The sequence below is a fragment of the Puntigrus tetrazona genome, chromosome 8 (assembly GCF_018831695.1).
Source record: "Puntigrus tetrazona isolate hp1 chromosome 8, ASM1883169v1, whole genome shotgun sequence".
Classification (NCBI taxonomy): domain Eukaryota; kingdom Metazoa; phylum Chordata; class Actinopteri; order Cypriniformes; family Cyprinidae; genus Puntigrus; species Puntigrus tetrazona.
In genome coordinates, this window is record NC_056706.1 from 23,657,274 (window position 1) to 23,682,021 (window position 24,748).

Here is a 24,748-nt window from a genome sequence, read left to right on the forward strand (position 1 = left end):
GGAGTGTGGGTCTGTCTCAGAACTAGCCAGGGTCTGTCTCATCTATGGTCGTTGAGTGCTTCCTTTATTATACTGTGAGAGAAGTCAGTGATGAGATTTGTCCCAGAAGCACATCATCCTTCATGGATTGATTCAAGTTATGATTTGCTTACTGATGAATTAAGCTATTTATACCTGCTACATTTTTGTCCTTGTTGATTTGGTGTCTGTTAGATATTTTTCAGAGTGCTTTCAGTTCTACTCTTTCTACTAATTATATTTTATAAGCATAACTGTTTACAAAATTGTGCCAAAGAATTATAACAAAGCAAGTAAATAACAATAAATTACAATAGTCATGAATAAATAAATTCACCTTAAATGCGCACTACTGGAATGTCTAATGAAGCTATGTATATGCAAATACACATGCATATATATATATATATATATATATATATATATATATATATATATATATATATATATATATATATATTAGTTAATATGTAAGCCTACCATTGTACATATATAAAAAAAAAAAATTTTAATATGGATTATTTTTCACGTTCTGGGTCAATATTTTCTTTTGTTTGGGATATATATCTGCTAGTATGTCTGGAAGGTTAAATGGGGTCTTCAATTCTGGGCGCTGCTATTTTTTTATGTAACCAATCATGAACAGATATGATGTGCTTTCCGTATGATTGACAATAAATATAACCAATGAGCGTCAGTAAAATAATTGACGTTGACTGATCGCAAGTTAATCGACCAATTGGATTGAGGGATGGGTGGAGAGACGTGACAGAATATCATCCGGCATCGTTACTCGGTCCGTCCAGTTCGATCGGCAGCGGGAGCGGAGAAAGGAAAGCGGAGAGCCTGAAGGCAGCAGCCCCCACCACCGCCGGCCCAGGTTACCATCTAGCACCGGGAAAAACATACTAGAGAGCCACCGCCGGCTTTACCAACAAGAAAACAACATGAGCAGCGAGGCCGAAACACAGCAGCCGCTGCAGCCTGCCGCCGAAGCGGAGAGCCCGTCCAGCCCGGCAGCCGCAGCTACCGCGGGGGATAAGAAGGTCATCGGTAAGCCTTTTAGAGAAACCTCAGTGGACTGGACTGGGGATTCGTTTATTTAAAAGAATAAATTTCTTTAATACGTCTACGCTGAAAGGTTTGATACAAATGAACGGTAACTGAATTTCTAGTTAAGGAAAGCGCGTGGCCTCACGGCGACCGTGTGGTGTCGTTATTCGACCACTACCTCAATATTAACGTTACTGTAGCCACGGGAATACCGCTCCAGTGTTTTTGTTAAGAGTTGTGTGTACTTCACGCATTTAGGGGCGCACGTACGTTAAGAGACGTTAAACGGTCTCAGTCAGTTTAAATGTTCGCTCGCGTGCTGCGTTCCATCAAACCGCCATGACGCGTGCTCGAGTCCGAGGCCTGCTTCAGCGAACACGAGTCTCAACGCGCTTCTCACTCCTCAGAGCCGCTAGCGTTATTTACTGCCCGCGAACCCACGATACGACTACTAAATCATATCAATATGTATCTGTTTACTTTTCAGACCGTTAATGTTTACGGTGAATGAAACAGATCCTTGAGCTTGGCCTTGATCGTGACATGACCCAGATCATTATTACCTATTCGTGTGAAACCCATACACTCCTCTATTATACAAATCCGACTGTCGTGTTAGGTGCGGTCCGCGTCGGGTTTTATATCTAAACGTTGATTTCGAATACCGGTTCTTTTGGGGGGAAAGCGAATAAGGCAGGCTAAGTTGTCTCTCTTTGTTCGCGTGGGGCGTTTGACGCGTCGCGCATACGTGTCCTTATCTCCATTAACGCCATCAACGCCGTCTCACGAAGATCCCCTCGGCCCAAGAGGCGATTTATAGTACGTATACCATAACGGTCGTATAAGATAAGCGCCGTACACCTCTGTGTCGCGACCCCACATATAAAATGTCCGCCATGGTGTTTGGATGATGGACGCTTCTTTTGTCTTATCTGCTGCTACAAGCTCACGGCGCTTCGAGTGTTCAGTCAGAAGCGCGAATCACTTGCCAGCCGAGATCTAAACAAAAATACATTATATCGTAATGTCTGCTGTGTGCTGTAGTGAGGATGGAGAATCGATACTGTTTGGCTTCGATCCGGCCACATGGCTGATGCTAGTGCGCTAACTGCAGTTAGCATCTCAAACAGCATCACTTCCTACTTCAATTCTACATAGGCGAAATGAATGCACTTACCAGTAAGCCGTATTGTAACCAACACCATGACGTCTTTTAAGCTTATTTTGTTATATATCCCCTTTTAGTAGTTTAATGAAAATTAATCTCGGCTCTGTTTTTTTGCCATTTTTGTAATTGCTTTGCTTTATTTTGGGTGGTGATAATTGGAGAAAAGCTTACTGTATTACAATTTAAGTTAATATGTGGAGAGAAAATGTGGATGAATGTTAATTTCACAAATAAAAAAATGTATTGTCCTAAAAATAGTTTATATTTTTTATGTATAGGGAGCGAGAGAGGATAACTTGGTATCGGTGTTATTGCATTTTTCTTAAAGATTTGGACACTCAAAATGAAATAATCATAAAGGGTAATATCAGCCTGAGGGCAGATTATTTATATTTTTAAATGCACAGAACACAAAGGATTTTAAAGATGTTGGTAATACAGTCTGGTGCCCACTGATTTTGATAGTTTATTTATTTATTTAGTGCCGTGGAAGGGAATCTGTAACAGCAGCTGTATTGTAAATATCTTTAAACGACTTGTGATTAAAGGATCACTATTGGGTAAACCATGATTAAGTCTTGATCATTGTAAACTCTTGCTTGAATATGTTTTCTTCGTTCTGTCTTAAACATTTTGGTCTTCATAAGATGGATAGGGGGTTAATAATGTGAACTCTGTGGGTCAGGGCCTTTCATGGTGATGGGGGCCCTTCTGATAAGAGCAGCTGCCTTTGCATCACAGTCTATTAAAAGCGCCACAGTTGGAGGTTATAAATAGACACAAAATGAACTCAACTCGCCAAGGATGGCTTTTAAATTACTTTGCTAATATGATGCATCTTTTTCTCAACAGTTGTAGTTTTACTCAAACCTTGTCTTGGTGTGGTTTTAAATGTTTTTGTTTTTTTTTTTTCCTTCCCTCTCTTTAAAGCAACAAAAGTCCTGGGGACAGTGAAATGGTTCAATGTAAGGAACGGCTATGGTTTCATCAACAGGTAAATAACATTCTCTAAAGACTCTCTAATATGATATGTGGGTCAGGGAACATCCGCAATCCTATTACAGCCTTTATGTGCTTACAAAGCCAGACCTGGCTTGCACTAGCACGCTATTATTTATTCAAATATTTAACTTGCTCTTCAACCCTGCATTCTTGTTTATTCTCTGTCTGTTCTCATTTTACTTTCTGAAACTTTGCAGGAATGACACAAAGGAAGATGTCTTTGTGCACCAGGTAATTATTTGCTTTAATTGTGACCACAGTGGCATAAAAATGTTGGTTGTTGGGGCGGGGGATGTGGCTTTGTTGTTTTTTTTTGGTTTTGTTTTTTTTTTTTAAATTATCCCCATTTTGCAGACCGCCATTAAGAAGAACAACCCAAGGAAATATCTTCGTAGTGTCGGGGACGGAGAGACTGTGGAGTTTGACGTCGTAGAAGGGGAGAAGGTGAGTTAAACTAGTTCCATGCTTCTTTGGTTTAACTGCATTAAGTCATGGTTCTGGCATTGAAAGCCTTGGCTTTAAAGATGTTCAGACAATTTGTAGAAAACTGTAGCATTTAGAGTGTGAACGCTTATGTAGATTCTTACACGGTGTGACCTATATTTAAGATGCTTTGCATTTGTTTGCATAGTTTCATATTAATGTGTATACATTAAATCTCAAAGCAAGCCAAGCATTAATAAAAATAATGGTAAGATAAAAATGTGAAATGAAAACCTAAGTGGGTCCTATTCCTGGGTGATATGCTCAATTGTTAAATCCCGCTGCTCTGTGGGAGTCAGGTAAGAGAAACATACAAAATGCGCAGTTTAGTTCATGATCTCTCTCCTTATGTCATTATTTGAATCAGGTGTGTTTATATAAGGATGTGCAAAATGTTCAAAATCTTGCTAGTTGTCACAGATAAAAATACAACGTATCGACGACCGTCTGATATTACCTATTTGCACAACCCTAGTGGATCCAGGGTAGAAATGGTTAAAGGCCTTACATAAACTGTATTAACAAGATATTGATTAAATATCAAGTTTCTGCCCAGGCTACTGTACAGCAGCCTTTTTAAAAAGACTTCCAGGAAATTTCTCCATTCTGCGTCCATTATCCAAACTAAATTTGTGTTTATTCAATTTAAGATAATCAATATACATTTCGTTTTTTCAGGGTGCAGAGGCAGCCAATGTTACCGGCCCGGGTGGTGTTCCTGTACAGGGCAGCAAGTATGCGGCTGACAGGAACCGATACAGGCGGTACCCACGCAGGAGGGCCCCCCCTCGCGACTACCAGGAGAACTATCAGAGTGACGGAGAGACACGGGAGAAGAGAGAAGAGGAGGAAAACGCCCCCGAGGGTGAGATGCAGCAACAGCAGCGTAGACCCACCTACCCTGGCAGACGGCGCTACCCGCCATACTTTGTGCGAAGGCGTTATGGCAGACGCCCCCCATACACCAACACACCCCAGAGAGGAGACATGACAGAGGTAGGCTGACATCTGTATCCATCCATTCATTGAATATTAGTAGGTTTTGGTTTTTTAACTGAATGTTGTTGGAAGCTTTTTGCCTGAGACCTACTCTTTGACTTCTAGGGTGGGGAAGGTGATGAGAACCAAGGTGGTCCAGACCAGGGCAACAAACCAATGAGGCAGAACTACTACAGAGGCTTCCGACCAAGGTTCAGACCAAGGTTTGCATGTTATTAGCAGAAGTGGGGCTGCAGCAGTAAGATGAGACTGCAGTTAAAGCCAAACAATACTTAAATTCAAAAATGGTATAAATTTGAGAAATTTTTCAAATTGGGCAATATTGTTAATACTTCCTAGTTTGGCTGTTAAATCCCCAAAATGAGTGGCCCTCAAATCTGGCCCTGGAAAGCCACTGTCCTGGCAAAGTTTAGCTCCAACCCTAATCAAATACAGCTGAGAAAGCTAATTTGTGTTTTCATAGTAACTGGAAATCTTGCGGTAGGCATGTTTGGTCAGGGTTTGAGGTAGGACAACACGATAAATATTGTGCGATTATTTACCATCACATCGACAAGTGAAGGAATTTACCGCCATTTACAGAACGGGCTTTACTGACAAGATGTGATTTACATATTGCAAAATATTTATCGTGCAGCACTAGTTTGATGTGAACTCTGGGCCAGATTTGAGGAACCTTTTACTAAATACATTTAACTTGCATGAATGCATGAGAACAAAAATCTAAACCACACTTGTTTACTGAAATTTAAATCAATGCTCCTGTCTGCATGAGATATTGCATAAAAATAGTTTTGTTAATAGCAGCGTTTTGTCTAACTGATGCATGCTTTTGTGGCCCAAACTTAACTTGTGGTAGATTTCCCCAAAGGATCGCTAACAACGGAGTTCTTAGTAGATCATTTTGGATAACAAGGGAAAAAACGGCACTGCACAGATTGATTGGTGTGTGTGACCATATCATGAGAGCTATAGAAAAATGGATGGCTCCTTTTTTATGCTTTGCTTTTTGAAGTCTAGACGCACCTAATGTCTTGTCTTTTTTTTAATTTTAATTGGGTTTAACTGCCATTAGTAGCTACTGGCCAGACTGAAAACAAACAGACTGCAAGTTAAATTTGGGCCAGGCATGTACGTCCAGTTATTTATTATTTAAGATTTGTGTGTAAATGCAAATCATCATTCTATCCTGTAGGGGTCCCCCACGCCCCCGGCCGGTGCGGGAAGGGGAGGAGGATAAGGAGAACCAGGGCGAGGGTGGGCAGAACCAGGAGCCCCGTCAGCGCCGCTATCGCCGCAACTTCAACTACCGCCGCAGACGGCCACAGACAACCAAGCCTCAGGACGGCAAGGACAGCAAGGCAGCCGACGCATCAGCCGACAAATCAGCCGCTCCCGAAGCCGAACAGGGCGGAGCAGATTAACCGCCACCGGCTTGAACATCTAGACCATCCGGCCGGGTGGGTGCTGCTGTCATTGCATGTGAAGGAACATACTTGCTTATCAAGTATGTTGCGTTTTTGACTGTGGCATATTTTCTTGGTGAACCATTCATGAGTCCATCCTATAGGCATTTTGTTTTTGTTCAGATCACATTGCACACCTCAAAGCAAAATGTTTGGGTTTTTTTTTTTTTTTTTTTTCTTTGTTTTTTAATAAAAGGAAAATAAAACTTAAGCATTACGCTTTTATTTTGCCTTGCCGTCGTTTTCATAATTAACATTTTGTTGTATACATTACATTGTAAAATTGTATTTTTCGTTTCTCCTAACTACAAAATCTATTCAAAATTTACTTTAGAATGAGCTATGACTTGGTTGTGCTTTTTTGGGGGGGGTATGTATGGTTATTTTCCCAAAGTTTGCTTATTTGAATTGTGTTATCGGTGCACAACTGTATGGAGGCAGAATTGGAGGGGATGGACTCTGTAAATAATGGATGCGTTTCAGCTTCAGTTTGCACTTTTCATTGATGAAAGGCGAGATGATAATGCTGTGGATTTGATTTAGCAGACAGTTTGGCACACTGTTGTGCTTATGCTACTGATTAATAGATTTTAGGAGTCACTTTAAACATGCTAACCTTTTTTTTTGTTTGTTTGCATTTGCAGTTTTGTCAAGCAGAAACATCCAAGATCTGAGCAATAAGAAACATATGACTTCAATCGTCTAAGCTTGCAAAAATGCATTTCGACCAGATTACCACCAATTGCCTGCAGACTCTATGCAGACCTGTTTTCTTTTTCCATTATTTTTATGTGACAGCTAAAAAATTTTGGGGAAACAGCAGATGTTTTTCTAAATCGGTCTTAAGTTTTTACACCAAATGGTTTTTAAGAGTAATTTGATATCTGGTCAGTTTGACATTTTTAAATAACTTTTTATGTATCCAAACATGAATTTTAACAAAGGCAAGCTGAAATAAAACCAGAAACAGTTCCTCTAGTACGTGTGGTATTTGATGTGCACTAACAGTTCGTGAGGTCTGCAGTTCTAATTCAAGTTGCTATTTATGCTTGTTTAAAACAGACAAAAACACAGAACTCAATCTCCTTCAGTGTATCATGAGTCTGCTCAGACGTCGGTCTCCTTGCGCAGTCGTTCCATTCGCTGTTTGTTGTTCTCCTTGGCTGTGCGGTTCGTGATCTGAGTGGCACAGTTGGCAGGAAACCAGCCCCTCTCTCCATCTCTCATCCGTTCTCCATGACACCAGCCTACAGCAAAACGGACTCGCACATTAACCTACTTCCAAAATTTCATACATTTACTAAAGCAGCTTGCAAGATAAACTAAGAAAAAGGTCAGTGGAATAGCAATAAATTGAAAGTGTGTTTACCTTCCACTTCTTGTAAAACGACGACCAGTTCTGCCTGCTGCAGGCTCAGCTCATCTGATGATTTTGGCATATATGCTTTAGTAGCTTCATATTGAGGCAGGTCTTGGACATCCAAACAAAATGAAGCGTTAACGATAACATGTTAGACTTTAATTCTTGGTAACGTGCATAAAAACAAAAGACACTGCATGGATCGCACTCACCATCGTTAGAGATGCTCTTGCTTTTTTGGACATCATGAAGTGCAGTGACCCATCGAGCTCTGTCCAGCCTAAAAAAAAAAAAAACATTTCGGAGCAATATTAAAATCTTAGAATTCCCATGCATAACAAAAACATCAGACTTGTATATTACTGCTTTAACATCACATTTCTGAGCAAATAAAAGGTGAGAATCACCCTAAAAACAGTATGCTGCTGGTGAACCTGGAATATTCCTTAACACCTTGAGTTTAAAAGAAGAGCTCCACCTGCTGCTCATAAACGGTGTTTCGTGGGAATCTTACTTGCTTTCTGCCACAAGAATCATCTGCTCGTTGTTGGGATTCATCAGCAGCTTCAGGTTGAGTTTGGAGTCCGTCATTTCCGTTTCCATCACAACCTTGTCCACAATGGCATAGTCCAACACAACATAACTCTCCTCGCTAGATAAAGTGTTATTAAAACCATTAACATCACTTATGCAACATTCATGAACAAAGTAGCCACAGCCACATTTTGATGTTCTGTATAGCCAGAATACTTTGGGTGGCCTATTACATTTGACGGATCGCTGTGTGCTGTATCCCACAATGCAATGGGTTCAATCGATCATTAACACAGAAAAATAATACTTGAGGTTCATTTTTACTGTTTATGTTACATAGTAACACTTCACAATAGAGGTCCTGTTATTAATGCATTAACGAGCTAAAGATTTGTTTCACAAATTAATATATTTTTTGTTAACTAGATAAGAATAATACATGTTAGCACATAGCCATAAAATTATTACTACATATTTAATATTAATAAAAATCACTAAAGGCTGAAATAAGCATTAAGCATTTATTATGCTACCTAAAGTTAACAAATGAAATATTGCTGTAAAGTGTTTCCACTTGGAAAGTGGATTCTACACATTTTTCCTTTTTTCTTTAACTGATAGTATTACACTGTTACTAGTAGCTGAAAGTATTAGGTAATTAGCTTAAATATTAATACAGGAACACATAGGGGGTGAGAGAGGTGTATTCAATTCGTAAAAAAGGCCCATTACTAGTTCAGTCGATGCTGAATAAAGTGATATGAAGCTTTCTTAGCAGTGATGTAGTACGCTGAATACATGTGTCATGCGGGGAAACTGGTCTGACCTCTTTTTCTTGGTGACGATGAGCACATCATTGAAGAGAAACAGATAGTAGCTCTTAATGCTGATAGCCTTCCGGAAAATGCTGAGATCATCAGTGTATACCGCCAGCTCACCGCTCTTCTTCAGCCAGCGAGATGACGACACTAGCGGGAAAGGCTAACAAACATACAGAAAACAAGTGTTTAGATTGTAATGGAAAAAGTGGAGAAACTGTTCTTTCTATCTTAAACACCTCCCTGTGTTTTTCTTTGCAACTATCTAATAAAAGGTGATCTCACTCTTATTGTTTAACTAAACTCATCTGACAGCCACAACCATGAAAGTTTGAAGACCCTTCACAAACACATCTCAAAAGCAAATATTTGCAAAGCCCTTCGTCTAAATAATATTACAAACTCCACCCATCCGACAATCATCAGCTCCAGTAGCACTCAGAAAACCTTTGATGCAATATATATATATATATATATATATATATATATATATATATATATATATATATATATATATATATATATATATATATATATATTTATTTAATAACAATAAAAATAATTTTAATTTTATATAAAATGATAAAAATTAAGGAAATATTTAAAGAGTTTAAAATAATATGTAGGGTTATGGTAGATGTAGGGTGGCACAATATGAATGCCACTTTTTGCAATAAATAGTATAAACACATAAAAATCCTGCTATTTTAACAGTTTAAATAACCGCATCCATTGCTATTTGCACAAATGCAAGTACGGAAATTCATAGGGCTGTACAATAAGCTTAATAATTGTTCCTGTGATTCTGAGCATCTCTTATATCTACTATAAAAGTGTTATTAAAATAACAGTGTTTTGATGAAACTCTAAAAACCTGTTTTTATGGTGCATTTAATGTCAACTAATTTACTCACCATTTCGTTTATATGTATTATTTTATTATGGAAATACCTAAAACCAGGCTTCTCTCTCTCTCAAGCCCGTCTCTTTTAAAAGTAACCTAACCCGTCTAAACACGTACCTTGATTTTGCCGAACTCCATCTGTTGCTGGATGGTGTACATCTGCTCCGTCCGCTCCATCTTCCGTGCACCATCGTTACAGCACTTCACCAGCTGATAGAAGGAAAAAGATTTTGGAGATCTGCTTCAGCGCAGGCTAGAATTTGCGCTGCTAAAACCTTTCATATATGAAAGAATGTGTCATTCTTTAAAACCCTTTGTTAAACAACAATAGCTGTGTGCCACAAAACACTTTATCTTGCAGAAACCAACCTTAAGTAACCATCCATAAAACCAGATCAACTAGTTTTGAAAAGGTGTAGTTTTACACATCCCAAGTTGAAGCATTGTACCTTACTGATAGCTTTAAAAGCCCAACAGGCAGCAAAGTACTCCGCGGTCTCTTTAGGGGTCTTCTGACAGATGGTCTGCGTAGATGTGGAAAGACAAAATAAAACACACCGTACAAGTTCAGTGCAAGATCTTCGGTTCGGAACCAAACGCACAAAGCCAGTCAAGATCTTTAGGTTCACTGGGAAATTCCAGGCATGTGTGTTATTGTGTTATGTGCTTTCAAGATGAACATCACTGTAATTAAAGGGATAGTTCACCCAAACAGTAAAATTCTGTCATTATTTACTCACCCTCAGGTTATTCCAAACCTGCTGAAGATATTGTGAAGAACATAGGGGTTATCAAACCGTTTATGGTCCCTACTGAGTCCTACTGAGTGGGAAGAAATAATCTTACACATGGTTGAGGGCAAGTATATGATGACAGGATTTTCAATTTTGGGTGAACTATCCTTTTAAGAGCTGATTTCTGACTTGCCTATTATTTTTATTGGATTGCTTTTTTTTTTTTTTAAAAGTCTTTAGATTTCTCTTCTATATTGACTTGTTAAGCTTGTGATGCTGACGCAAGCTGATGTTCCTTGTACTTTTGCAGTTCATATTATGCAATAATGCTTGCTATACAAAAATATGGGAACAAGTGAAAAGGCAGTCATTACACACCTCATTTGTAAAACATTATCAGAATAGACCATTTAAAAATCGTGCTTATGCAAACTGTCCAAAAAATTAAAGAAAAACAAGAAAAATCCACAAAAGAGAGAGAAAATCCTATTCAAATAGTAGTGCTGTGTAATACTATTCAAACTGACATTTTACAACACTATTACAATTTAAAAGAGCTATTTTCTATTTTAATATAATTTTAAATGCCATTACTCTGCCATTACTATTTTTCCAAAATCATTCTACTATTCTGAATTTGCTGCTCATTTATTATGATCATGTTTTACTGGTGCTCAGTTATTAGTACTGGTTCCTATTATTGTCATGTTGAAAACAGTTCTTGGAGCTAATTTCTGTGAAAACTGTTTTTTGCTGTTTTTTTTTTCAAAATTTTGTGATGAAAAGATAATTAAATGAACAGCTTTTATTTGAAATTGATCTTTTGTAGCCTCTCCTCTGATCAGTTTAGTACATATTTGATAAATATAAATGTTAATAAAAAAATCTTACACCTTAACTTTTTTTTTTGCATTACTGAAATATATATATATATATATATATATATATATATATATATATATATATATATATATATATATATATATATATTCATTCCAATTTCTTAGAGTACAATGTGACATCAGAGGTAGAACTGGTCTGCAGGTTTGATGGCTTAGAAGCTCAATTTAAAGAAGGTTTGCGGTTTCTCTTACATCCAAAAGAAGTGGCAGCCGAGTGATTCTCTGCATGGGTAAGATGAGGAAGGAGATCATGGGCAAACCTCCACATGCTTCACTGCCTTCAATCCGCTTCAGAGTTTCTCGAAAAGCATTGTTACCTGACCTAAAACACACACAAAAAAAGTCACACTGAGTTCCTATCAACTGTTCTAACTGTTTTCCAATCAAAAAAGTATTTTGTTAGCATCCATCGTTATTTTATCATATGGGTTCTTACTGCAGTTTCTGGAGCGTTCTCTGCTGGAAGGTCTCATTGGAGCAGTATACAATGTATGGCTCGAAATGTTGAGTCGCATATTTATTCACTATATCACTAATGTCCTTGATGACAGGATGTTTTTGGTGACGTGCATCCAGATCCTCAAAAAACCTAAGAAACAATAGATATAGTAGCCTTATTGTGGTCATTATATTGCATTACATGATACGATATGACATGATACGTGTTGTAAATTTAATTCCACATTTAAAAATAAAAAAAGTTTAATTATAAAAGGCAGTGGAAATGGCAGCCAGCGCCAGCTGACTAAAACCAGACCACCAGGGGGCACAAAAACACCATGTAAATCTCTGCTGCTCACTTTTTCTTTTATTGCTTGAGGAGCTCTCTAGTATTTTGAAATAAAACGATACAATTGAAAGGAAACTCATACATCATATCTATAACTAGAAATAAAGTCACAATTAGGTGTGATGTTTGCCGATTTGACCACTATAATATAATCGCTGGTTTCTATTTCTAAAATCTGCTCACATTAGCTTTGGAAAAAAAAAAAAAAAATTCTACTACATGTCAACTCTATAGTTCACAGAAATTAAGATTAATTTTACCCCATTACATGCAAGAGACTTTGTCCATAAGCTCCTACCAAACAGTGTTATTTTCCAGCCCTAACGGCAACTCCCATACTGGAAGGCCTCACTCCCACAATCCAGCTAATTCAACGTGCTTATTTAATAAACGAGACCAAACCACATGACACAACATGCTCTGAAAGCTTTAGCAGATCTTATAATTTCACGTTAGCCTGTTTTAAAGCCACGCCACTGAACGGCTCTACAAAAATCATGCATTCACAGTTTCTGAGAAACAGGTATAAAGTTTCATTGTGAATGTGTGAAAGACCCTTTTTTTTTTTTTCTTTTTTTTTTTTGTGAAACATGAATCCAGGCAGCGGCGAGATGTTTAACCAGTTTAACCAGCGAGTCTGAACATGTCCGGCAGCGCAGATACCTGCAGTCACGTCTGCTAGAAACTCTTGTGTGATCCTAGATCCAACTTTTTAATTACTGTATTAAATCTGGCTCAGAAAGAAGCTGAACTCGTAATTCCAGTATTAACGATACACTTACACAGTAGTTTTCTAGCTACATTTGTCATGCAGGATATAGCACTGATCAAGCACCAAATTACTTACTGTATTATATTATGTATTATTATTATTATTATTATTATTATTATTATTGGCCAGCTGCAGAGTTGCCAAGTCTGCGATTTTTCCACAGAACTGGGCTTCTTTTATATCAGTTGTTTTTTAGACTGTGGGTTGAAGGAAAAAAAGATATTAACCTCGGAACATGATTTGAGAGCAATTTTTGAAGCTAATTTCCCCCAGAAAGCAATTGGGCTGCCAACCCTGACCAGCTGGCTGATAACTTTGTTAAGAGCTGCAACGTGATACATGATTTAATTTGCAAAAACAATAGCGTGATTTAATTGCACAAATCAAAGCGATTAAATCACACTACAATATAAATCATGACTGGCATCACCAAATACTTTCTAATGTGGGCCACACTACATGGCGTTCACGCATAAAAGCAGACGGTATCTATATTTTGTCATTTTTATTATTTGTCATGTGGTGAGTGTGTTTTATGCAGTGTGAGGTCTTATCAAAGGCCTGTTGTGGTGTCCAAAGAAATGTAGTGTGCTCAAAGTCTTGTGTGACCATCACTTAAGACACCATGCTTGAAAAATAACATTAGAAATCCGTACAGTGGAGATTTAATTTTAAATATTAAACATAAAACAAAACTGCCTCGCACATAATTCACAATGTTCTGTCCTTTCGTGTATAGCCTCGATTTTAAAAATGTTTAGCCAAATTAGACTCTAATCAATAAGACTGACGCTCTTGTCGTACTGTACAATGTTAGCATCCATTGCGCAAACTTTTAACAGAAATATGCATAACAAATGCTTTTCACCTCCTCACAGGGTTGCCATAATCCATAATCCATATTAGAATGTATAACACAAGATTTGTGCAGTCTGATCCATTTTCAAACGTATGCAAAATGCAACATGAGGGAAAGTTCGTACCGTTTGCTGACGTCCTGGATGACGGATATGTTGGAGAACAGATGATGGTGTTCTGTTGTTGTCATGATCTTTTTCAAATCTGTACTGTCTTTAAAATGAGTCACCAGGATACTTAAACTGTGCTGGTAAGAATATTCCGATGTAAGGATTTCAAAGATGGCCTGCACACAAAAAAAAAACTTGTGTTAAAAAGAGAAAGATAAATAAAAATTAATGCACAGTGCTACACGCTGAAGTGATTATATATATATGTGTGTATGTGTATGTGTATGTGTGTGTGTGTGTGTGTGTGTGTGTGTGTGCGTGTGTGTGTGCGTGTGTGTGTGCGTGTGTGTGTGTGCGTGGTATATAAAATGAAACCAAAACACTAACGGTCAATGTGACATCAAGAACGGCATCAAGATTAAGACACACTTCCTTATTAGTCTATGGTTGTCCAAAAGTTAAAATGTCTGTTAGAGGCGCTTGCTTGCTTCTCAAAGTTAGTTATTTAAACAATTAATCTTTGGCATGTAAGCCGTTCCACCCCTTCTCTGCCTGAATGCACATCAGGTCATGTGGCTTAAAGAGAAGTGTGCCATGATTTTTTTTTTTTTTTTACAGTCAGACTTGTAATCTTCACCCAGTAGATGATAAAACCCACAAAAACATATATTGTAGAAAGAATCAAACCATATGTTGAGACCACAATACGGTACATCTATAAAAACTATTGGAGATCTGCTAGGTTTCTCTTTCTCTCCTGAGAAGGCCTTGAATTATAAGAAATGCTTTCCAAACACGCTTTAAGAATGAATGGTCTTTCCATGAAAATCCATAACACAGCCTCATTTAAAGCAGCAGGTGGAACAAATGATCATCTAAGAGTCAGATGTGTGTGTGTGGGTGCGTGCAAAGTGAACTTTAGTATTTACACAGCTATTAGAGTGCACTTAAGTCAACACTACAGCCATCTGACAATGACTACACGAAAGGACGTCATTGACTAGTGCCCGTCTAACACGCACACACTTATATTGCGAAATTATTGCAAGCTGAATTTTCATCAGCCATTACTTCAGGGTCACATCTTACAGAAATCATTCTGATATGCCGCTAATAATAACTATGACTCTTATTATTATAATTGAGCAACAATTTGTTTTGTAATTGCAATATTTTACAATATTACTGTTTTTATTGCATTTCTTATCGATAAATGCCACCAAGAGACCCGATAGATACTCACTTCTTGTCTTTTGCGTTCTTCAGGGGAGATGATATCCAAAATGCCCAAATCTTTCACCTAAGTTTGAAATCAAACAACAAAATGTACAGCAACACTCTTTTATAATCATTAAATAGTTTCAAAACTCTTAACATTGTATGCTAATGCAAGTATTTCACATCTGACACAACTCCTGTCCCTTCAACGGGGATTTGGTCCTCATCACCTGAGGCAGCTGACTCCATGTCATGTACGCTGCCCTGTAGTTCTTCACCACGATGCTCTGATCCTCCTCCGGAGGCTCGGTGGGAGAGAACTCATCGTCCTCTGTGCTCAGGTTGCTGGCATTCAAGCCTCGCTCCTTGATCTCCTGGTAAAACCGTGGCTCTATAAAGAAGAAGATAATCCGTTTGTGCAGTTCACAAGCTGCAGTATCGCTTTTAAAGTTTCTGGCCTACAATGATTATTAAATGGAATAACAAACCATCTTAGAAAAAACCAAAAAATCTTAGTCTGTAACATTTAGCATTGTTGTTAGCTACAATATATTTGTAACATTTACTAACACAATAATGAAATCAAATGTTTTAGTAGTTAATATAACTTAATGAATTGTTAGCTCAGGTCCATTATGTTTACTTAATTTTAAATAATTGTTTAATATTTAATGGATGTACTGAGGCTATCTAAAGGGACTTATTATAGGTGTTACTGCAAAATGTATAGTTTTTTTTTTGAGGTGCATACAGTTCATCAAGGCAAACTTATACTTGGATTGAATAGATAAGTGGCTACTATATAGCACACTTTAACTTTTTTTTTTTAAGAAAAACGTTGAACAACAAACCATCTTTAAATGAGCCAGCATGCTTCCTGTTCCTGTTTCTCCCCAATGTTCTCTGTAAAAAAGCATAAATGCACGTGACAAGGTGATTTTTTTTTATATATATATATTCTTTGATAGCTGACAACTTGAACAAAATGCATTAAGAGTTTATCGTGTCTAAATATATGACATTCCGTATAAACACCTATGTAACAAAAATCTTCTGATAGTTTGAATAAATGCTTAACGAAAAGCTTAAATGTGTCTAAATGTGTAGCATGTGTTACACAAATACATAAATTCAATTCAAAGTAAAGGCAGTCCAATTAAATATTAGTGAACTTTTTTTGAAAAACTCTTCACACTGCATCAGTTACACTATATTGACAAAAGTATTTGGACACCCCTTTCTAACGAACAGGTTTGACTATTTTAGCAATTTAGTTCAATCTTAAAGCATATAATGATTGTGCACTTTTACGGCAACAGAAAAGGACAATATCCTTTTCTATTCTAACATCTGCATATAAAGCAAGGTTCAAAAAGAAATGATTGACTGAGTCAGTGTGGAAGAACTTGACTGGTCTACACAAACCCAGCTAAACACCAATGCTGTGAATTCAAATGCAAAAACTGAGCCAAAAATCACTAAACACCAGTGACTCTATAAGAACAAATTAAAATATTGGGACACTCACTTTTTTTTAGAACAGAAAAGGGCATTTTCAAAACTGTGGCAACAAAGAGGTAAACAGTTTATGCATTTAAAAATAGTATGTCTATATCTGTTGAAAGAGTTTTGAAAGTGTCTAAAATATCTGTATCCGTATGTACAAATCATTGGCGTTTGATGAATTTCTGATTCAAGGTCTGCATTTAAAGTCAAAACAGAAGTTTCCGCAGACCGGTCAATTTCTTACAGACTGACTCGATCCTTTTTTATTTTTTTAAACCATGCATTATTCACAGAGGCATTGTCATGATACAATAGAAAAGGGTCTGTTGCTATACAACTAGAATATTACGACATGCTTAAACATCTGTACTCAAGCAGTCAAACCTGATCATTAGAAGGGGGTGTCCTATTTTTGGCACTATATGGTGTAGGACACAATGAAACATACAACGTGCCAGAAACATGTTATTCACTGCAATAATGATCCAATCCTAAAATGTATTTGCTTTTAAAATCTAGATATAAGATCCTTATAATAATAATCTAGATATAAATGCTTTCAAAACATAATTTCTAAATCGAAATCCTGATTGTGGATTCAGCAAACTGTGTTTGTTAGGAAGCATCCAGGCGGCTTAATAAAAACACAAACTGAAAGCAAATAACTTGCCTTGCGCCCCGATTTCTGCGCTTCCTTTCGGTTGACCGGCTTCTCATCACTGACCGGTGTCAGCATTTCTGTTTGGAGTTCACTTGGCAAAGCGTCAAGATTCAAACTAGTGACGGCAGCACGATACGACTTATTCCTGCGATTTCTCCTCAGCGAAAAGCCATCACCCGAATCGCTGTCATAGTCCTCCCAAGAGACGTCTGTGACCTGCAGTCTGACGGGGAGGGTGACCACCGTGGTGTGGTGGCGGTTTTTTGGCCGGCTGCTCACGGCCAAGTTCTTGGGGATGAGCTGCTGGGTGCCCTGCCTGCGAGCCGCTTCGCTCTGGGTGCTGAGCACTACGTTTCTCCGCTCATCCTCTGGGGATTCCATTCTGGACAGGTCGATGCTTGAGGATGAACGCCCAGATGGCTGGTCCAGCTGGAGGACTGAGCTGAAACGACTCTCCGGAAGGAGGAGAGACTGGTTCGCCGTGGAGCTGTAGGAATTTCTGTGGGACATGGCGGCTTTACCCAGTTTCCCGATCGGCTGGAAGCAAGCGTTTGTCACATCGGTTTGGGGTCACCAGCAGGCCACAACACTAACCTGTTGCAACCGAGTAAGGTGGAGCGACAGAACGAAGCACAGACTGTAATTCTGATTGAACGTAATTTGAAACTGTAAGGGTGGAAGCCTTTTCACTGTAAAAGATGTCAACGGAAGACAAGGGCGGGTTAGGAGCACTGCACGTGAACAGGGCATTGACAAATATTCACTATTTACCTTTTTCCACTCATCAAAAAAAGTCATTATGATCTATTTCTCACCAGAAGATAATGAAACAACAAGTCCAGCTCACTATAATCACTCCAAAAACAACACAGCATAAATAAACTAAGCATGCGTTTGTAGTCGTTTTATACCGGGACATTATTTTTAATTATAACGTATAAAACAGACAAATATTTTGGGGTTTTGTAATTCCAAAATTGTTAAAACAAATCAAAACAGAGCCTAAAATACGCAGATATAACAAAGATGAGTAATCATAGCTGTTATGAAATCGGCAAGCATCATTTCGGTTATACTAGGTCGTGTGTAGCATAACTGAAATGATGCTTGCCGATTTCAACACACCATCTCATCTAGTTTGCCCTGCTTTCATAGGTTGAAAACGTCCCGGCATGCAGTTCTGTCTGTGCTAGCTCCGTTTTCACACATTGCTCACCAAAGCAAAAACTCACTGCCGCTATTAATACCGCTGGTTATTTTTCCGGGAGCCCTATCTCACACCTGTTTGGAATGTCCCTCGATCACGGAAACAGGTGCACAAATCTTCTTCGGTTTTGAATGATACTCATACAACTACTCCAAACAAACAAATATGCAAATGTTCATCACGAAACCACATATGCCAATAAAAACTTAATTTTTTAGGAGCTGCAAACAGCATTATAGATTCCTGCCTATTACATTTTAAAATGCACTGTGCTGACGACAGCTGTGGTCAATACGGATAGGCTATATTTAAAAGTTCACCATGTTGCAATACTAAAAAAAAATGCAATAAACATCAAAAGGACAATGCACAGTAGTCTAATTTTTTATATTCATTGAAGTTTTCTTTTCTTGAGCAGATTTGTTTTTAATAGCTGGTGGATAAAAGACACTTATTTTTAACATATCGCAGACATCTGGATAAACAATTCACTGTAAACGCACTTCACGCCCAGACGGACCTGTTATCAAAACAAGAGCACTTTTAGTCCGTTTAGAGGGCATACATGAATACAAGATTGACTTACCCGGCTAATATCACGTGCAGTGTGATTCTGAAAATGTGCAGATGTCAGGTTTCCCTGCGCGGATCCTGAATATATTATATTTTAGCACAAGCTCAACGCATTCCGGCACCTCCGCGGCCTCTGTATCGCTCGCGCGACGTCACTGCAGGTGAGCCCAGCCGCACCCACCACTTCCTCTAAATCTCACACAATATCGCAAGCGTTTATTCTGTACATACAGCCGACATAGCATTACATAGCATTCATTTGTGCACTTATGGCCCATACAGAAGATGTGGAGGTGTTTTTTCCCCTTCTTTTTTTTTAATATAGTGGTTTTCTGGTCTTGTAGCGGTAAAAACCGGCATATTGCGCCATCTGTTGCTAAAGTGTGTGTATATAAGCTTAACCATTGAAGTTGATTCTTCTGATGAAGTGAGGGTAGTTTTATACTTTTTCATACAGAATTAACACACACACACACACACACACACACACACATAACTACCCTCGCTTCATCATATGTTCAGTGATATTTTGATATTTGAAGAGATTGGCAATGGTATTTGTAACCTTCAGGTCTGTCATCAAAAATAAAATAATGCATGAAAATAATTATGAATGCATTAAATGTTTATTAGTTTTTCTCAATTGCATTCTCTAAACTGTGAATGCAAATGTCACAACTGTTTGCTGAACTGTTTGCTGAACTTTATTGCATATCTGCAAAAAAGTTACTCATCGTGTGAACCACACTGCTCAAAATGTTTAGTTGTTTTTTCAGTCAGCCGTAACAATTAAGGTTTTATAAATTTAGATATAGATATTTGTTGAGAATAGTCAATAGTGCATAGGAAAAAAAATGTGTGTGAACATTTGTATGTATACAGTACATTTATTTTATGAATGTATTACATGTAAAGTGAAATCTTGTTTGTCCAATTGCTGTACATTTCGTATTTCTTATGTTACCACATATACACAAAAATAGGTAATTTGCTGATTTAGCAGACATAAAAAAAAATGATAAAAGATATTTATAGGATATACATGTGTTTATACCAATTTTGACTTAAATGGATAGTTGTAATGGCTCACACAATGAAAAATGATTGAGAAGTTGTGAAGAGTTTTATGTTTAAGTGAGAATCGACCCATCAGTTTTTATAAACAAGGTTGTTTTTGTAGACAATTGTACTTAATTGAGTACAATCGCTCAATTGAGCCAAAGCAATTGAGAAAAACTTTTCTATTTTCATTTCTATCATTTTACATATATGAAAATAACAGTTTAAGCATGGGCAAATGGACGGTCACTTCATATAATGCACTGGATTGGTTTTGTGTAATGTATAAGAACTATTCACAGGCACAATACTGTTGTTTCGATTTTTATTACATTACTGTTGCCATTGGGAAAATGAAAGTTTACAATAGTCTGCCTATGAAAGCCAGGCTGGAAACAGGAAAAACATGTAACTGACCATGATATTATTGGCCAATAAGAGTTGATAAGTATTTCTAAATGAGTAATTATGAATAGAAAATGTTCTAATGGCAATGACGTTCACATCTTTGTTTTCAGCATCATTATGGCATCTGATAAAACGAAAGCAGAATGTTCCCAAACTCAAGAGGACCATGCTTATCACTTATACTTGTAACTTATGTCATTTTTTAACAGTTGTACAGAAAAAAAAAAACACTCAAAATACATCAACTCTACCCATTGCACAGTGAATGACACAGGATAGACATATTACATTTATATGCATGCGTACATATGCGCACACATATACTTTCTCACACATGCGCACACACATACAGATTCACATCCGGCACTTTTCTGATGTCTAGTTACTCTAAACACATTAACAATGAGAACAATAAAGAACAAGCTACAGTTGCCAAGCAGAGAAGGAAAAGACAGCTTCATTTCTGGGGAGCGCAGCATGGCTGAATACACTGTCACGATTCCATGACATTTTAATCGACATCATTTCCCCCACCAGTGTAAACGTCTGTGTAAATCTCAATACAAAGGGTGACAGGGATTTTCGTTTACTTGTTTAGACCATTAGATGCAATAGAATATTTAAGACGTTGGCTTCTCTTGCGCTATTGTGGGTTTTTATAATCATAATTCAACGGTGTCTGTTTCTGAGGTTTGTGGTTTGGGAAGACTTAATTAATATGGCCAATTATACCTTCTAATCTCTGACGCCACCTTTTGGTAAAACATTGGTGAAGTATATATACAGTCTACAGTGCAAAGAGGCTAGTAGCAAAATGCTTCTTTTTTGCATTTGCTATATATTGATATATGTATATCTATATATAGCATTTCCAAATAGCATTTTTATGTAAGAAACATAGATGCACCATAACACAAAGTGTCACTTACTTTATGTAAGAATACATTGTGCCATAACACCTGTTCAGGACTATCATACTTAACAGATAAAATAAAATCCATTTAAACAAGCTTTCAAGCAGAGTACACGTGATTTCCTTGACTTATATTTTCTATTTATAATTGAACATATTACTAGAGATTTAAATGAGATGTAAAACAAGCTAACGAATCAGGTGGGGAACGCTGAAGATGTTTGAAAATGAAATAACCGGCTGATTTTGAAAACAATGAAACAATCGTAGGCGTAAGACCTGACCGCAGTAAAAACATTACTTTCGTAAATCTTTTATTCTTTAGTGTATCTTCAGAGCTCAATGCACCGAGACTCAGACGAAGCGACGCTGAAGCGGTAATCGAGCAGAACGCTGTCTGGTGACCCAAGCGTGGTTTGTGTCTAAAGGGTCTGGCAGATTCTGAACAGTGTCCTACGTTTTATACGTCAACAGAGACTTGTGCAAGAGTGGGGCGCGGGGGTCGTGGGGCTGGGGATGGGCTCACCGGGAGTTTACTACTGTTTTGCTATGTCGCCTTTCTTTAAAATAATCTGCCTCTGCCAAGGTGCCAGCTTGGTTTCATCATAGCCCAGCGTTCGTAGTCGCTCCAGTTCCGACTTCTCCTCATTCTCTTTTTCCATTCGCCGTCGTTCATCCTCTTTTCTGCCGGGACAAGGAGAAAAAAGAAGAAAAAAAAGTGTGTTTTTAATAATAATTACATCATGCGCATTAGTGCCTCTATTATGGATTTTTGAATATGACCTTTCATGCAGTGTGCAACATCCTGCAAAGTTTTAAATCTTAAAGTGCGCCGCGTATTAAGTTATTGTCTCTTAAAGAAAGAGTCATTGAAACAAGTGGTTTCAAACTCTAAGGTTGACGTCAACGTGAAACATCAGCGTATTGAAATTAAAATGCAAAATTATTCTTTGCAACTAGGTGTTAATTCAGGAGCGTTAAAATCAGGTGTTTTCCCAAAAACGGCTGTAAAACAAAGCAGTGCTGCGCTCACAAACGCGGCTTTTATTATGAAATGGAAATGAAATCGACCGATCACCGCAGATTAGCGTCACGCAAAGGAGGGGTTTGGAGAAATAAAAGGTTGAGTAAATTGTTTGGGGGTGTTAAGTTAATAAGGTAAAAATAAATGCATATTAAAGACAAAGTAAGCATTTTGTTACTTTACAAGCATGTCAACCGGTTGTTGGGGACACCTCAAAACCAGATTTAAGCCTTTCATAACCCATAATAGGGCACTTTAATACAATCAAAATGTCAGAAATAGAAGCTACTTCTACAACTATTGATATCATCAGTCACTGTCTTACCTTTTCTGTTCCCTGTCCATCCGAGAATGAATGAAAGAAACAGAGGATTACATGTATAGATATATAAATATATACATTTGCCTACAAGTTACTACAAAAAAAAACTTTATGAGAAAATTACAATGAAAAATACAGTTTTACTTACATTTTATCACTTTGGTTTTATAATCCACACAAGACATTGAAAGTAAAAGACAGAAAATTTACAGATTTGCATGGAAGAAATGTCAGACATGCTAAAGGCAGTTCTAGCTATCTTAAACATTGAATCAGTTATAATGACAAAAATACTTGGACATCAATGATAGATTCAGTGACAGTACTAGTGTTACTTTCCCTGCTGAAAAAAAACACAGCTAAAACCAGCCTAAGCCGGTCAACCAGCTGGGTCATAGCTGGTTTAAGCTGGTCAGCAGGCTGGCTTTAGCTGAGTTTTTTTTCTGAAGTTAATTATAAATGTGCCACATTTATAATCACATTTACCATAGTAAACTAGAATGCATCCACCTTTTTCTTCAACGTGAATAACAAGAATAACGAGGTGCAGTAAACGTAAAACAATTTGCAGCGTGTTCGTAATTAAGATAATAAATTAAAATAACACGATGAGACACTAATTTTGAATATCAAGCAGCAAAACTGTTTCGTACAGCTAAAAATAGCCAATGTCTACAAATGGCCATGTCTATTTTTACGTTAAGAAAAAGGTGGATAGAAAACAGTAAAACTTGACAGTTAAATAAGGTTTACAAACAATAAACAGAAAAAACACAGAAGACGGTAAGAAGCAAACAGAAGGATGAAATTCAAGAGGTCTGATTTCAACTTACTTTTCTTCTTCCATCTTTTTCTTCATGATATCTCTCCTCCAGGCAGGCAATGAAGCCAAACGGGCCGCCTCTTCATCAGCCTGACACACACACACAGAAAAGAAGAACAAAGATGAGAAAAGATTCGGTTTTTCACTACAGTGACAAAAAAGGGATATGAGTCACAAAGCACTGTAGTGCATACCAGTATGAAAAGGTATCTTTAATTGTTGAATACTGTAATCATTGAAAAGCTGAATGATTAAATATAATTAGTCTGAAAACTGATCTTACCACTGTATAAATGAACAGGAATATTACTTTATACGCCTACATGTAAAAAAATGTTGCAGGCCGTGATAAACGAGTAAACTACTCTAAGCTACTCTTACTATGCACATTGCTTAAGTGCAGTTTTGGGCTGATTCAAAATTCAGCATTCAAAAGACTAGACTCTAGTATGACTCAAGTGCTCCAGCACAAACATACTAACACCCAATCTTCTAACAGTGTCGTGGTTATTGGGCCAAAACACTTTAACATGCTCCTAAAATGTAAAATGTTTCTGCTCTCAGACAGGCAGCGTGTGCACACAGTGTGAAAAGTGATCTTCTTCCTCCATTAGATGGTAACTATAGCCCAGTAGAGGAGGTGGCCTTCTTCAGCTTCTTATTTCCCCTCAGCGTGGATTGATTACCTCGACTGCTACCGTGATGCCACATCACTGGTAACAGCCCGAGTATCTATGTAAACTAATCTGTGTCTTAATATTTCATTATTCCCCTGGGAATTATAGGCCAAGAAAAAAAAAACTGAGGAAAAGTAATAAAAATAGAAAGATGAAGATGCTTAGGCACGCCTAGGTTTAGAGAGTGCAACTAGGAATGGCAAAACACGGAAAAGCACACTGATGGCATTTCTTGCCAAATAAGAATCTGATTAAGCAATTAGGCGTAATTAATAATGCAATACTGCAATGATGGGTTGCTTTCAGATTTTCAGAAAAAATTTAATTATGTATTACATCAGCTCATCTGTCCATAAAGAAGGCTTTACTTAAATTATAAGGAAAAA

At 37.6% G+C, this 24,748-nt stretch overlaps 3 protein-coding genes and 1 long non-coding RNA gene across 6 annotated transcripts in view; 2 read left to right on the forward strand and 2 right to left on the reverse strand.

The window, feature by feature from the left end:
- Positions 1-807: 807 nt before the first annotated feature.
- Positions 808-7,161, forward strand: ybx1 (Y box binding protein 1). Of its 2 annotated transcripts, none has more exons than XM_043246391.1 (8): positions 808-1,071; positions 3,170-3,233; positions 3,439-3,472; positions 3,596-3,685; positions 4,403-4,720; positions 4,829-4,926; positions 5,919-6,183; positions 6,834-7,161. In XM_043246391.1, the coding sequence occupies exons 1-7, from the start codon at positions 966-968 to the stop codon at positions 6,145-6,147; spliced, it is 939 nt and encodes a 312-aa protein (XP_043102326.1). In that variant the 5' UTR covers positions 808-965; the 3' UTR covers positions 6,148-6,183; positions 6,834-7,161. The 2 variants fall into 2 exon arrangements, with proteins under 2 accessions (XP_043102326.1, XP_043102327.1); XM_043246392.1 differs by having other exon boundaries at positions 809-1,071; positions 4,829-4,914.
- arhgef16 (Rho guanine nucleotide exchange factor (GEF) 16) lies at positions 6,368-19,288 on the reverse strand. Of its 2 annotated transcripts, none has more exons than XM_043246389.1 (15): positions 19,150-19,288; positions 17,366-18,045; positions 16,041-16,092; positions 15,420-15,580; positions 15,215-15,271; positions 13,987-14,147; positions 11,878-12,030; positions 11,634-11,763; positions 10,255-10,329; positions 9,923-10,015; positions 8,910-9,064; positions 8,064-8,201; positions 7,762-7,829; positions 7,559-7,660; positions 6,368-7,436 (listed from the first exon to the last, which is right to left on the reverse strand). In XM_043246389.1, exons 2-15 carry the CDS (start codon positions 17,864-17,866, stop codon positions 7,297-7,299), a joined length of 1,986 nt encoding a protein of 661 aa, XP_043102324.1. In that variant the 5' UTR covers positions 17,867-18,045; positions 19,150-19,288; the 3' UTR covers positions 6,368-7,296. The 2 variants fall into 2 exon arrangements, with proteins under 2 accessions (XP_043102324.1, XP_043102325.1); XM_043246390.1 differs by having other exon boundaries at positions 17,366-17,950; positions 19,150-19,282.
- Positions 19,161-24,559, forward strand: LOC122350145. The gene is made up of 3 exons (XR_006251574.1): positions 19,161-19,297; positions 23,738-23,891; positions 24,250-24,559. It is a non-coding gene; the product is annotated as an uncharacterized LOC122350145 (long non-coding RNA).
- espn (espin) overlaps positions 20,507-24,748 on the reverse strand; it is a 52,648-nt gene continuing 48,406 nt past the window's right edge. Inside the window, 3 exon segments of the mRNA XM_043246393.1 lie at positions 20,507-22,200; positions 22,866-22,877; positions 23,696-23,775. Coding sequence (XP_043102328.1) covers positions 22,053-22,200; positions 22,866-22,877; positions 23,696-23,775 — 240 coding nt within the window. The 3' untranslated portion in view covers positions 20,507-22,052.